This window comes from Carettochelys insculpta, chromosome 28 (assembly GCF_033958435.1).
Source record: "Carettochelys insculpta isolate YL-2023 chromosome 28, ASM3395843v1, whole genome shotgun sequence".
In the NCBI taxonomy this organism is placed as follows: Eukaryota; Metazoa; Chordata; order Testudines; family Carettochelyidae; genus Carettochelys; species Carettochelys insculpta.
This window is the reverse complement of record NC_134164.1, coordinates 6,342,925-6,356,947: the sequence shown is the minus strand read 5'-3', so window position 1 is coordinate 6,356,947 and position 14,023 is coordinate 6,342,925. Positions and strand designations below refer to the sequence as shown.

Below are 14,023 nucleotides of genomic sequence, written 5' to 3'. Positions count from 1 at the left end.
TGCATGACGCAGTCAAAACCAGCTGCACCTGTTAAAAAAGATTCATGGATGGAAGAGTTCCAGGCTGCCTTTGAGCATACTGACACATGGGAAAGACTGCAATAGAAAACCCAAGTTTATTTTATAGTAGGTACAATACAGTTCTCTGAAGCTCAAGTTCCTTTATTCTTCCTTGGAGTAGCAGTCCCAATACTATGCTTCAGTATTGCACATGAAAACTCTAATATGCTTTGTGTGGTAATGCCAGTGATGCTGTTTAAATGCTCCACAAGCTTTAAAAAAAAAAAAAAAATCTTTAAGATGCTTCCTTATTTTGGGCAACAAAAGTAGTTCTAGATCAGGGGTCAGCAATGCCCGGCACAGGTGCCAAGAGTGGCATGCAAGCCGGTTTTCATCGACATGCAATGTGGGAGCTCAGCCCTGCCGCTCCTCCCCCATGCAGCCAGGAGCTTGCTCAAAGCCAGGATGCCTGTGGATTAACAAAAGACCAGCTAATGCTACCAACCACTGCCTGAATGGTAAAGCTCTGCATCTGAATTTACTTATTAATGAAGCTGTTGCCTGCAGGACTATTAATGACTTTAAAACTAATCAACACTCAGACCGTACATAGATGTCATAAGGGCTAATCTTGACACTCCACCTCAGAAAGGTTGCTGACTCCTGTTCCAGATCTTAAATCTTTATGGTTATTTGTATAGGAAAAGAAAACCTGATTATAATCCACCTTATGTTTTCTGTGCTACCTAGCTACTACAGGAATACAGATTTTAAAAACCACTAGCCCTCTACAATTAGCCAGTTGAGGATCCTGTTTAGTGGAAAGTTTCCCTTTATGAGGGAAGTGATTTTTAAAAAACACTTAACTGCTTCTGCTTTGAGAGGACTTTTTAAATACGCTCTCTCTTTCAAAGTATAAAATGTAGGCTGGTGCTTTGGGGAGAAATTGTTGCCTTGTGGAGTTACCTCTCCCTTTTCTGTCAATTGAAGCCTTTGGAAGCATGCTGTCAGAGTAAGAAAGCTGCAGGCTCTTCAGAATAGGTGTGCAAAGTAAAGGCGCATTAATTTCCTGACCTCATGGTACTCTGTCCTGCACTTCATGTATTAAAAAGACTCCACCTTTAATATACTCAATACAACACACCAGTCCCCTCCTCCCCACCCTGTAATGCACAGACAGTAAAAGAAGCAAAACTTTCATTCCTGAAGGCCCAAGCACGGTGTATTTCCTATGTAGCAGTACCTCATTCCAGTATTCAGGATTTAGTATGAAGGCACTTGTGCTGATGACTCCAACTGCCAAGAGCATGAAATCCTCCTTTACTGACAAAAATTTTGCTCTGTATAATTAAAACAGTAATAGTATCTGCTTTAAAATACAGCTATTCTGTGTTTCGACAGCTAAGTGTTATACCATTGATACTTCATCTTTTTAGGTAAACAATTTCAGTCGAATTGTAACATACAAAACACATACAAATTAACCTTCAAAAGCTATTTCGGGCTCCTATTAATACATTCAGCTTTAAGTCCAATCTCCCACTACAGGTTGAACCTCTCCAATCCAGAATTTTCTTGTCCGGCAACATCTGTGATCCGGCATGATTTTAGTTGGCTGGATGACCACCTAGCATAGGTTTGGCCAAGTTTCTGATAAAGTTTGTGTACAGCCACCTGTCCTGGCTCTCAGTGTTCTTTGGTGATATTTAGCTGCAATTTACCTCTAAATGCCTTCTAAGATCGCAGTAAGCAGTGGAAGTGTTGGTAATGTGCTAGATAATATTGACTTCTGGTGGTCCAGCAAATTCTTTCATTTGACACCAGTCAGGTCCAGCAGGTGGCGGATGAGAGAGGTTCAACCTGTATGTATCTTTCTTTCTTTGACTATACAGTATTTTCTTAAAAATAGGAAACATCCTCTCAGCCTACCTCTTTCATAGCAACATTGCTGAAGCATTTTGATTTTTATAAGCGATGGAAAAACTAAGACTATGAACTGTAAAATGTTAGAAAAAATTATATTAGTGCAATCCCTCCGAGCCTAACAAATATCACTGTTGTGCCAATGCAGAAAGACAGCGTGTACACAGGCTGGCAAACACTCATTGTCAGAGCTGGGATCAATACTTGAAAAATTTAGTTAGCCGTACTTAGCTTCAGTTATCCCCCAATACTACCAACTGTGGAAAGAAAGTCATGTACGCACACTTCACAGAATTAACATCTTAAATCTGGAAACAGTCCCAGATTTTAAGTTCACAAAGAATAATCTGACTTGTATTGCAAATAACTATTTTCTCTGTGCACTAGCCACTCTCTACTCTGTATATGTTGCACCATAATGTCTCAGACAACTGTGAAAGTAAAGCAGAGGGATGGTAAAGGCACAAGAATGTGTGACCTTCACAAGCTTTTTCCCTCCCCTCTGAGCATAAAATCAATACTAGTTCAAGTGTTTCCTGGGGCGTAGGCTGGAACTTACATCTGGAGTTCACTTGGTGTTGAATTCTCAATAGAAGTCTTCAGTAAAGTATCATAAATGATGTTCCGTGTGAGATAAGTTAAGTCCAGTAGGAGCATGCATATCTTATGCAACTGTTTCACAGGAAGTAAGCAGCCATTATGTCCTAAAGTGGAGATTACACAGGTTAACTATACATTTTATGATACATAAAACTAGTTTAACTATTATGACGAAGGCAGTTTTGTCCATTGAGTAGTTTATGGCTAAGATTTTCTGTAATGGCCACTTCAAGATGAGGCATCCACGACCTGAGACTTCATAAAAGAGTCTGACCTTGCTCAGCAATTTCTATAAATCAGGCCCACTTAAGTGAACTCAAGTTGGATATGCCCCAAAAATAGCAATTTGCTTTGGAAAAACTGAGGCCTTATGCAACTGCTTTAAAAAGAAAAAAGTATTAATTTTATAACATTGTGCCAAACAGGCAAAAGACCAGTTGCCCAGATGTAGTTCTTCTTGGGTGCTAACTGCTGGACTTGTCACTCTATGGCTACGTCTACACGTGCCCCAAACTTCGAAATGGCCACGCAAATGGCCATTTCGAAGTTTACTAATGAAGCGCTGAAATGCATATTCAGCGCTTCATTAGCATGCGGGCGGCAGTGGCGCTTCGAAATTGACGAGCCTTGCGGTCCGCGCGGCACATCCAGATGGGGCTCCTTTTCGAAAGGACGCCACCTTCTTCGAAGTCCCCTTATTCCCATGAGCTCACGGGAATAAGGGGACTTCGAAGTAGGTGGCGTGCTTTCGAAAAGGAGCCCCGTCTGGACGCGACGCGCGGCAGCAAGGCTCGTCAATTTCGAAGCGCCGCTGCCACCCACATGCTAATGAAGCGCTGAATATGCATTTCAGCGCTTCATTAGTAAACTTCAAAATGGCAATTTGCGTGGCCATTTCGAAGTTTGGGGCACGTGTAGACACAGCCTATGGCCGTGTCTACGCTAGCCCCAAACTTTGAAATGGCCACACAAATGGCCATTTTGAAGTTTACTAATGAAGCGCTGAAATGCATATTCAGTGCTTCATTAGCATGCGGGCGGCCGCGGCACTTCGAAATTGATGCGGCTCGTCCCGACAGGGCTCCTTTTCGAAAGGACCCTGCCTATTTCAAAGTCCCTTTATTCCCATGAGCTGATGGGAATAAGGGGACTTCAAAGTAGGTGGGGTCCTTTCAAAAAGGAGCCCCCTCAGGACGAGCGGCGAGGCGCGTCAATTTCGAAGTGCTGTGGCTGCCCGCATGCTAATGAAGCGCTGAATATGCATTTCAGCAGTTCATTAGTAAACTTCGAAATGGCCATTTTGAGGTTTGGGGCTAGTGTAGACGTACCCTATGGGTGCATCTACACTTGCATTCCTCTTTTGAAAGAGGCACGCAAATGAGGTAAATTGAAAATGCAAATGAGGTGTTAATTTGCATTTTGCCCCCTTATTTGCATATTCTTTCACAAGAGCTTTTTTCGAAAGAAGACTACCAGTGTAGACGCCGCTCTTTCGAAAGTAAACCCATCTTCGAAAGAATCCTTCTTCCCTTTATTTAATGGGAAGAAGGATTCTTTTGAAGATGGGGTTTACTTTCGAAGGAGCAGCATCTACACTGGTATTCTTTCGAAAGAAGCTCTTTTAAAAGTAGAATATGCAAATGTGGGTCAAATATGCAAATGTATGCCTCATTTGCATTTTCAATTTACCCCATTTGCATGCCTCTTTCGAAAGAGGAAAGCAAGTGTAGATGCACCCTATAATGTGTAAAGTTTCTTGTGTCAGTCAATGGTGGATGGCAGCACAAGGTTCAGCCTAGGAAGCACCCCAGAGAATAGATAGATGCTTTGGGCTTTCCAGTGCCTTCTGGGGAGGGGGGGGGGAAGAGCTGATACTCAGCCGTCTCTCCGCCCACCCCCTCAGCAATCCCCTGACCAGGGCTGCCAAGGTGCCAAGTACTCAGTACCAGCACAAAAAAGCACTGGGGTTTTCTATTAGTAATAACCACACTGAATAGTTTCTCTGCCATTTTATGTTTGATTTTACCTCTACAAGTTGAAACTCTCTGTTCCAGCAGGGCCAGGGATGTTGCTGGACTAGCCAGCCCCTGGATCAGAGCGCTCGGAGTGCCAGCAGCTGGGAGAAGAGCCTGAGGCTGGGGTCAGCAGCAGAGGCCAGCCAAGTCCAGCTGGGGGAGCAGAGCTTGGTGGCCGGGGACAGCATCCAGGGCATAAAGCCTGATAGCCAGGGATGGGATCCCCAGAAGAAGAGCCTAGCAGCTAGAGCTGGACCAGCAGCTGACCTTGGCCACTAGGGCTGGCAGCAGAGACGGACTGGCAACCAGGTCCTGCAACAGAGCTGGGACAGGGACACAGATCTTGGAGGGGAGCCCAGTCTGCTCGCAACCCAGGACAGCCCAGAGCCTATCAGCAGAGGGTTGGAAATTGATCTCGCTTGGTCTGGCAAACTCCCTCATTCATGACCAGTTCAGTCCTTAGGGAGCCAGGCCAGAGAAGTCCAATCTGTACAATGAACAGTTAATCTCAGGGTTGTTTCAGAACCTAATGTCTAGTTTCTAATGAACACTCTTACCTAACACCTCCAGAAGCAACTCAACATAGGCCAAAGGAGTTGGCACATTGATCTGAAAGCACAGAACCTTCAGAATGGCAAGTTCTGACTCCATCAAGTCCTGTTTTGTGTACGAATAGTTTAAGGATTGCAGAAATTTCAGAACTGTGTTATTGTTAATTATCTGTGAAAAAAACAGTGATGTTATTTTAAAAACTGTAACACTACTGTTCTGAATAAGAGGTGTTCCCCCAAGACCCCAGAAGTTCACCTCCATAATGGTATGCTTTTAATAGTTTCTGTTTGAGTTGAGGACTAACAGAATTACCATTACCCTTTGCTGCGTAGTAGCATATATTGGGGTTTTGCAGGGCTGCGCCTCACTGGAGCAGAAAGCAGGGAGGCTGAGTTTAGTTGGCTGGATGACCACTTAGCCTAGGAATATGAGTATAAGTTGTTTCATTTATACAATATGTACATGTACTAGAACGGAAGTGGTCAAGATGGCAGAAAGGGAAAGCCTCCCCCTGAAATCTCTGGTCTAACATCACTGCCCACTTCCCAGGAAGCATCTTTGTCCCAGGGATTGATTCTTGCTAGAGAAGTAAAGGGAGAGAGCAAACTCTCTTGTTTGCAATATTTTCCTCAGAAAAGTATATTCCAAGAATATCAACAACACAGCATCTCTTCAGGTTGAATCACACATCAAGAATATGAATTTGTAAAGCTATGGAACAGCATCACATAACTCCCACCATAACAATGCTTGGTTTTGATATTGTGGTGTGCTCATAACCAAATGGGTACAGGTCATGATTATGCTAAATAATAAAGCTATGGGTTAACTTTCATTGTGCAGGTGCAGTGTATAATTTCTAGGGTAACAATCTGCCCAGTGCAAGGGATTTAGATCTTCCATGTTCAAATTATCCTGGATTATATTGTCCCACCTATTCTTTGAAACAGTAAATCCTTTGGTGTGTTTAGATAAGAGCAAAAGCTAAAAGCATAAAAATAGGGACTGTGTCTACACTTGCGAATGAGGAAATTGAAATGCAAATGGGGTGCAGATTTATATGGCTGGCACCTCATTTGCATGTGCTTCTTTCAAAAGAAGAAAAGCAGTGTAGACACAGCTCTTTCGAAAGTAAACCCCATCTTCGAAAGGGGAAGAAGGGTTCTTTCGAAGATAGGGTTTACTTTCAAAAGAGCTGCATCTACACTGCTTTTCTGCTTTGGAACAAAGAATATGCAAATTAGGTGCCAGATAGGTAAATCTGCATCTCACTTGCATTTTCGATTTCCCTCATTTGCATGCCTCTTTCGAAAGAGGAATGCAAGTGTAGACACAGCCAGGGTGTACTTCTAAACTTTGGTGATTAGTTTCCTCACATTGTAGTGAAAAGAAAGTTTGCTGGCGAGCTGAATGCAAGACACAACCCGCAGCACAAATGTGTCGCATATCTGCGCTTTCAAAGCGCTCCAGGTGTTACCATCTCCTTGTTCACTGTTTATCCTTGACGCTCTGATAGAGTCATAGATCTCTTCGACATGCTTAATCATAAACCTGCAAGAAAAAAAGCCAATTATTATAGGAACCATTACATAATAAAGAGAGTAAATATTAAGACACTATATAAATCCATGGTGCACCTTCAATACTACATGCAGTTCTGGTCACCTCATCTTAAAGAAGATCTATTAGTAATGGAAAAGAAAATAGCAACAAAAATAATTGCAGTAAGAAACAGCTTCCATATGAGGAGAGATTAAAGAGGCTGGGACTGCTCATCTTAGAAAAAGAGAACAGTAAGGAGAGTTAATATAGAGGTCTATAAAAACCTGAGTGGTGAGGAGAAAGTGAATAGGTAAGCCTCAGTCACCCCTTCACATAACACAAGAACTAGGAATCACCTGATTAACAGGCAGCAGGTTTAAAACAAACAAAAGGAAGTACACAAAAGGCAGCATCAACCTGTGGAACCTGATGCCAAGGGATGCTGGGAAGGTCAAAAGCATAACTGGATTCAAAAAAGAAAGGGTAAGTTCGTAGGGTGGGGTGAGGAACCTACAGATCCAGCCTGCTGTTTGCCTGGATCCAGCCCACAAGGTGCACGGCTTAGCTGCCCCCACCCCTGCAGACTGGCTCTTCAGGCAAGCATGGGGCTGAAGCACCAGTACTGGCTGGCTTGCACCTTTACTGTGGAGGGAGCCCTGAGCTTCACAGCCTACCTCATACTCAGACCACACAACCCAACCTCAACCTGCTCCCTGACAGTTCTCTCATGTGCATTGAACCTTTCTTTTTTGGCCCAACCCAAGCCTAAGTGTCTCGACAAAATTTACTAGTCCCATTCCCCTTGGCTGTGGAGTAGAGGTTGAGGGTAGTGAAGTAAACGTCTCTTATTTTTGTTTCTAAGTTGGAGGCCACATTTGTGAATAGTGGGGGATTTTTATTTTATTTTATTGTAACTTCTTATGTGCATGTGGTTCCCCACTGATTTTGCTGTGGGTCAGTGGCCCCTGCCCCAAAATAGGTCCCCCACCCTCTTATACAGACTAAGTCCCTTACTGGCAGTTGGACCAATGGTCAGGGATACCACCACAGTCTCTGGGTGTCTCTAAACCTCCAGTTGCCAAAAGCTGAGACTGGGTGACAGGATGGATCACTCAAAATTGCCTTGTTTTGTACATTCTCTTTGAACTATCTGCCACCGATCATCTGAGGCAAGCTATTGGGCAAGATGGGCCATTGAGCTTACCCAGCAGGACCATGAAAGGTACTTTCTACATGTATTCAGAGTACTTTACTGTCAATATACATACCAGTTACCCTTGTAACAGGAAAAACAAAGCTGCAGACATAAAGAGATACTATATCTTCTGCCTGAACAGTGCAACTAATATGCATATAAGAACTGCATGCTGTCTTTGCTTGGGAGATTACCTTTCAAATATTTCAACTGCTTGATATCGCACAGATTGGTCCAGGAACCATTTTTCACATAAAAGAAATACAAATTCTGCAAAAAAAGTGCAATTAACCATCATAACTGGAACTGGCAGATACACTTTATCAGCTAGTAAAAGTAACAAGGCAAGGATAAGGAATCAGACATGACTATTGTGTCAGCCTTTGCAAAGAGGCAACTAATGGAATTTTACACAGAGGATGTCATCAATAAAGCAGTAGCCTCTAGCTAAGACCACAAATTAACTAGAACTCATTTGACTTCTGTTACCATTCATTACAGCTAACAGAGACTGCCATCACAGCAAGACCAAACTGCTGCTGGTCTCCGTAACAGCCAACATGCTAAGCTCTCCTTTAATGTCACTTTCTGATTGGACAGGGCATGTTTTTGGATGCACGTGTAAAAGAACAAATAACATAAAAAATGTTTTAGTTGGGGTTAAAGGTTCAACAGAGAATATATCAACAGGAACTCTTGTTTTCACACTTTCTTATTTAATCCCACATCTGGTTTTATGGTTTTTACCATTTGTTTTTACCTTTGTTCATGTTTTTAACTGATACGCTGGTTGGCTTAGAACTGCCACTCTAAACAGTTCCCACACTTGTAGCAGCTGCTACAACCCCCTTCTGTTTCTATATTGACTAAAAATTTTGTAAATTCATTAACTTTCCTATTGGTGTATATAACTACACAAGTATATAGCAAACACTTGCATACACCCAGCTTTGTTTTCATATAAGAACATTAAAGTGATCCTTTTACTGCTGGGAAGCCTGAAGATCAAGAATGAACCACTGTTGTGCCTGCAGTCTGGCAGCAGAGACTCAGCATAATTTATTTGCATTTTATTTTTAGCATAGTTTTGCATCTTCTGTTCCTCCTCTATAAGATGCTGTCAAGGTATTTTCATAATCTGTAAAACACCTCATGTAACTTGGCCCTTCACACCAAATGAATCAAACTCCTGTGCTAGGGTAAAACAAGGTGATACTCAATTCCATATACTGATTTTCATAATCTCACACACACACAACTCTTTAGAGCAGATTTTTCACAGAGCTGCATTGTCATCTCCAAAATATAATAAAATACTCATCAAAGGTTTTGTAAGTGTATGGTACACACAAACACAGTGCATACAAAGCACGTGGACACAGCCACACCAACATACACAGGCTGACAAAGATCTGCATTTCTCACCCACTATCTGGGTCTCTTTGAAGCATCCTGCTTGATCTGACAGCTCATTCAGATATTGCTCATTTTCTGTAGCTAAATAGATTAAGGTGTCTTCAATGATCTCAGGAGCAACAACTCCGAAGACTGGCTCTGGGGTGCAAAACCTGAACGCTGCCTGTGCCACTGAGGTCATCTTAGCACTTCTAGCCAGTCCTCAAACAATAAAATAGTATCATTATTTTTTGCACTGCAGCTGTGCTCACTACAGTAACTACTAGAGAGGAGACCAGGTAAGGTAGGAAATTAGACAGCTGTATCATCAGAAACTACCCTACATAAATATTACGCCACCTTACAGTGGATGTGCTCCCTGTGAGTGATTGGAATCATTCTGGAATTAGTTAACAAGTACACATCCTTACTTCTGTCAACACACTGCAAGGGCCATCACAGTCACAGGTGGGAGAACTGGATGTCATTTACCCTGGTGCTTCCTTGACAGAATCATTAGCTACATTCACCCCCAGGGAACCATGTGACTGCCCTTACTTAAAACACAGGAGCCACTTTATGGAACACATGACCTAAATCTATCAGTGATAGTCTGTGGGTGATATGAGCTAACTGGCTACACCGCTAATACCAATGGGATTTAGGTCCACAGAAAAAGGCAGAATTGACGGTTCCCAGTGAGGAAGCAGGAGCCAGAGCACACAGCTCGGCAGCCAGTGCTCCTGGGGCTACACATGGGTGTTGGTACATCACAGATTGGCTGCTGCAGCTTGGAACACTTCCCAAGAACATCCTCAAGCCTCAGAGCCAGCTTCAAGAGGTGAGGCATACTGGGAAGCCTGTGGTCCCAGGTCTGAGCCTGGGCAGGTCTTGGATGCTCTTCTTATCAGATGGGTGATATTTAACTCTCTTCTGGGTGGGTGCACAAGTGGTCAGGTCACCGGGAATACTACTTGGGACTCCAGCGAGTAGAGGGAAGAGCTGAGGTTGGGAAGGAAAGTGACAGGAGACCCAGCTTGGGGAGTGGGTGGGAAGGGAGGTATCAGGGAGGGGGTTCAGGCCAGAGGGGTGCAGTGAGGTGGGAGGGGTGGGGAGGGTCTGGCCTAGAGGGGTGCAATGAGGTGGGAGGGGCAGGGAGGGTGGGAAGGGAGGAGTTGCAGGGGGTCTGTCCCAGAAGGGTGCAGTGAGGTGGGAGGGGCAGAGAGGGGAGGGTCTGTCCCAGAGGGGTGCAGTGAGGTGGGAGGGGTGGGGAGGGTGGAAAGGGAGGTGTCGGGGGGGGGGGTCTGTCCCAGAGGGGTGCAGGCAGGTGGGAGGGACAGGGAGGGTGGAAAGGGAGATGTCAGGGGGGTCTGTCCCAGAGGGGTGCAGTGAGGTGGGAGGGGCTAGTAGGGTGGAAAGGGAGGTGTCGGGGGGGTCTGTCCCAGAGGGGTGCAGTGAGGTGGGAGGGGTGGGGAGGGTCTGGCCTAGAGGGGTGCAATGAGGTGGGAGGGGCAGGGAGGGTGGGAAGGGAGGAGTTGCGGGGGGTCTGTCCCAGAAGGGTGCAGTGAGGTGGGAGGGGCAGAGAGGGGAGGGTCTGTCCCAGAGGGGTGCAGTGAGGTGGGAGGGGTGGGGAGGGTGGAAAGGGAGGTGTCGGGGGGGGGGTCTGTCCCAGAGGGGTGCAGGCAGGTGGGAGGGACAGGGAGGGTGGAAAGGGAGATGTCAGGGGGGTCTGTCCCAGAGGGGTGCAGTGAGGTGGGAGGGGCTAGTAGGGTGGAAAGGGAGGTGTCGGGGGGGTCTGTCCCAGAGGGGTGCAGTGAGGTGGGAGGGGGCAGGTGGAAAGGGAGGTGTTGGGGGGGGGTCTGTCCCAGAGGGGTGCAGTGAGGTGGGAGGGGCAGGGAGGGTGGAAAGGGAGCTGTCGGGGGGGGTCTGTCCCAGAGGGGTGCAGTGAGGTGGGAGGGGCAGGGAGGGTGGAAAGGGAATTGTCTGGGGGGGGTCTGTCCCAGAGGGGTGCAGTGAGGTGGGAGGGGCAGGGAGGGTGGAAAGGGAGCTGTCGGGGGGGGTCTGCCTCAGAGGGGTGCAGTGAGGTGGGAGGGGCAGGGAGAGTGGAAAGGGAGCTGTCGGGGGGGGTCTGTCCCAGAGGGGTGCAGTGAGGTGGGAGGGGCAGGGAGGGGGGGCAGAGCCCAGCAGAGGCGGGGGGGTGTCAGTGGTGCAGGAGGGTGGAAAGGCGGGTGCTGGGGGCAGACCAGGGGCGGGCGGGAAGAGGGCGACGGGGAGGCCAGCCCAGGAGGGGCGGAGGGCGGTGCTGGAGGAGGCCCCGCCTGGCGGTTTGTGGGGAGCAGGTGTTGGGGGGCCCCGCCCCGGGGGTGCTAGGAGGGGGCGGTGGGGGAAATGCCAGCCAAGGGACTAGGGTGGGGGGCAGCCCAGCGGCGAGGGTAGCGGGAGGAGGGCAGGGGCCGCCGAGGCGATGGCGAGAGCGGCCCGCAGCAGCCCCACTCACAGCCCCTCTCTCGCCCAATCACACGACGCCGTAGCCCGTTGCCGCCTCGTCACTTGGCAACGCCCGGGCACGCGGCCGTCCCTCTTTCCCGCCTAAGAGCCCCGTGGGCACGTGACGCGCCGGACCTCCCGCCCGCTTCCCTTTCACAAGCCACGCCCCCTCGGGCCGTGTAACCAATCGGGCGGGAGCACTTGATTCCCAGACGGTGATTGGTGAGAAGTCCGCAGACGGGCACGTTGCCCTCCTCAATCATGGCGGCGCGCGCGCGGCACAGGGAGGCGGAGCCACACAGGCCCGCAGCGGAAATGACGACAGACGCCGCGGCCAGTCACGAGGCGGGGGGGGAGGAAGATGGCGGCGCCGCAGCAGCCGGGGCGGGCCTCGCAGGCCGAGCTCGCGAAGCGGATGGACCCGGGACCGAGCGCGGAGCAGCGGCGCCTCCTGCAGCGGCGGCTCCGGACCCGCAACTCGCTCACGGCGCTGGGCATCGGGGCGGTGGCTCTGGGCATCTGTATCCAGCCGGGCGGGGGCAGCCGAGGTCCCGCCCCCACGGAGGGCGGGGCGGGGGCAGCATTGGTTCCCCCCCGGGTGTTGTGGGGGTGGGGACAGTGCGGCGGGGCGTAGCCGAGTCCATTTCCTGGAGCCGGGGGGGGCGGTTAGGAGCAGCAGCGCCCCCCCAGGAGGTGGGGAGGGGGTGGGAGCAGTGGAGGCCGCTGCCCCCCCCCCCCAGGTTGGGAGCGGGTGAGGGGAGCAGAGTCCTTCTCCCCTCCGGGAAGTTCGGCTGCCAGGTTTTTGGAACGCTCCCGTGGGACGAGCAGCCCCGGCTGTGGGATTCCCAGCGTAGCTGCCTGTCCTGCACGAGTTTTCCAAAAACAGGGAAGGAGCGGGGGGACCCCACGGCAGGGCCCTGCAGATGAAAAGTGGGGTCCCCGCTGGGGGGGGGGTGAGGAGGAGACCCCACAGCTTGGAGCCGGCTGGGGCAGGGAGGTCCTGCCAGGCGCCCCAGTCACATGATCCCTAGCTGGGGTGGAGCCCCAGCTGCAGGTTCCCTCGCTGAGGGACTGTGCAGCCCTGCAGGACCCCTTGCCAAGAGCAGATGGAATTTCCCTGACGCTTTTGCATGGATGCTGGATCATCCTGCATTTTGCAGGATGTCTGGCACCCCTAGTTGGGAGCTGCAAAGGCCCCCTTACTCCATGGAGCTGGGAGCAGCACCCTACAAGCTATGCAGTCTCATTGAGCAGGAAGGGCTGGTGGTGTTTGTGGGGGGTGTTCCTGGAGTGTCTTTCGTTCCACCTGTTTTCCTGAACGGCTGGCCCAGATGGGTTCACCTTCTACAAGATCTCCCAGGAGCGATTCCTTGATGAGCTGGAGCAGGAGGTAGAGGCTGCTCGGTCCCAGGCCACCAAGACCCCAATGAACTGATATCCTGAGCAGACAGAGGCTGCTCCCACACTTGGGACGGACCCTGCTGGAACTAACACCATGTGCCGGGGACTCTGAACAGCCCCACTTCAAGGTTGCATCTACCTTTGATGTGTTGCTTATACCTGGGGCTCCCTAGGGTGGGCTGATGCCCTGCAGTGGGGTGTGGGGGGTCTTCTCTCAGTCTGTGCCCATCAGGGACCAGGCTGCATTTACTCTGTTGTGTAATAACAAGGCTATTCCCTGACATGCTCAGCAGCTATTCATCTCCTGAAGCAGCTGAGTCAGGGCCCTCAATAAACCTGTCCGAATTGTCATCAGAGTTGGTGTATGGAATGCCAGCCCTTGGGTCTCCCCAAGTGGCCTGGTTAAGGGGAAGGGGGCCTTGGAAGGATAAGCTGGGGGTAAGTGCAACATACCTATATTTGTCTGTGGCAAACACCCTGGCGGACATTAAATGCTCTCTTCCAGGCCTGGCCCTGCAGCCGTTGGTGTGGTTTGTAGCTATTTTAAGAACAGTTAAGGAAACATAGTGGAACGGCAGTTGCCTAGGACCACATTTACTTGTTGCATGGCAAGTGTCTGTGGTTCTTGGGCTGAATATGGCTGCCCTGAGGGTGTGTCCCAAATCCCTTGCTTTATGGTGCTCAGAGGAAGCAAGGAGAGGTGCCTGCTGTGGGAGTGCCACAGTTTATCACCCACAGGCAGAGAAGGGAATTCAGCACCTGTGTCATTTTGCCCCAGGCTGTGACAAGTTGTTATTCATTGACCTTGCAGTATGCCTGGTGAGGATGCATGTGGGGAGAGCCTGAGATGCTTGCTTGTCCTCAAGGGGGGGGTGATCACCCAGCACTGCTTGCTCCTTCTTAAGTGCAGCAG

At 49.0% G+C, this 14,023-nt stretch overlaps 2 protein-coding genes across 2 annotated transcripts; one reads left to right on the top strand and one right to left on the bottom strand.

Annotated features, from left to right (window-relative positions):
* Positions 1-152: 152 nt before the first annotated feature.
* CNTD1 (cyclin N-terminal domain containing 1) lies at positions 153-9,424 on the bottom strand. Its single transcript, XM_074979242.1, has 7 exons — positions 9,253-9,424; positions 8,022-8,097; positions 6,467-6,641; positions 5,096-5,258; positions 2,483-2,627; positions 1,244-1,340; positions 153-272 (listed from the first exon to the last, which is right to left on the bottom strand). The coding sequence occupies exons 1-7, from the start codon at positions 9,422-9,424 to the stop codon at positions 153-155; spliced, it is 948 nt and encodes a 315-aa protein (XP_074835343.1).
* Positions 9,425-12,039: 2,615 nt separating this feature from the next.
* Positions 12,040-13,461, top strand: COA3 (cytochrome c oxidase assembly factor 3). Its single transcript, XM_074979245.1, has 2 exons — positions 12,040-12,230; positions 13,041-13,461. The coding sequence occupies exons 1-2, from the start codon at positions 12,071-12,073 to the stop codon at positions 13,142-13,144; spliced, it is 264 nt and encodes an 87-aa protein (XP_074835346.1). The 5' UTR covers positions 12,040-12,070; the 3' UTR covers positions 13,145-13,461.
* The last annotated feature ends 562 nt before the right edge of the window (positions 13,462-14,023 follow it).

Bases quoted from the DNA above. Each gene is read 5' to 3' on its own strand.
- CNTD1 (XM_074979242.1), bottom strand. From the start codon at position 9,424: ATGACCTCAGTGGCACAGGCAGCGTTCAGGTTTTGCACCCCAGAGCCA. The intron at 8,098-9,252 runs GTGAGAAATGCA...CTTTTTTTGCAG, and splicing joins CAAAGAGACCCAGATAGTGG to AATTTGTATTTCTTTTATGT. The intron at 2,628-5,095 runs GTAAGAGTGTTC...TCTCCACTTTAG, and splicing joins GTTGCTTCTGGAGGTGTTAG to GACATAATGGCTGCTTACTT.
- COA3 (XM_074979245.1), top strand. From the start codon at position 12,071: ATGGCGGCGCCGCAGCAGCCGGGGCGGGCCTCGCAGGCCGAGCTCGCG. The intron at 12,231-13,040 runs GTATCCAGCCGG...CGGCTGGCCCAG, and splicing joins GGCGGTGGCTCTGGGCATCT to ATGGGTTCACCTTCTACAAG.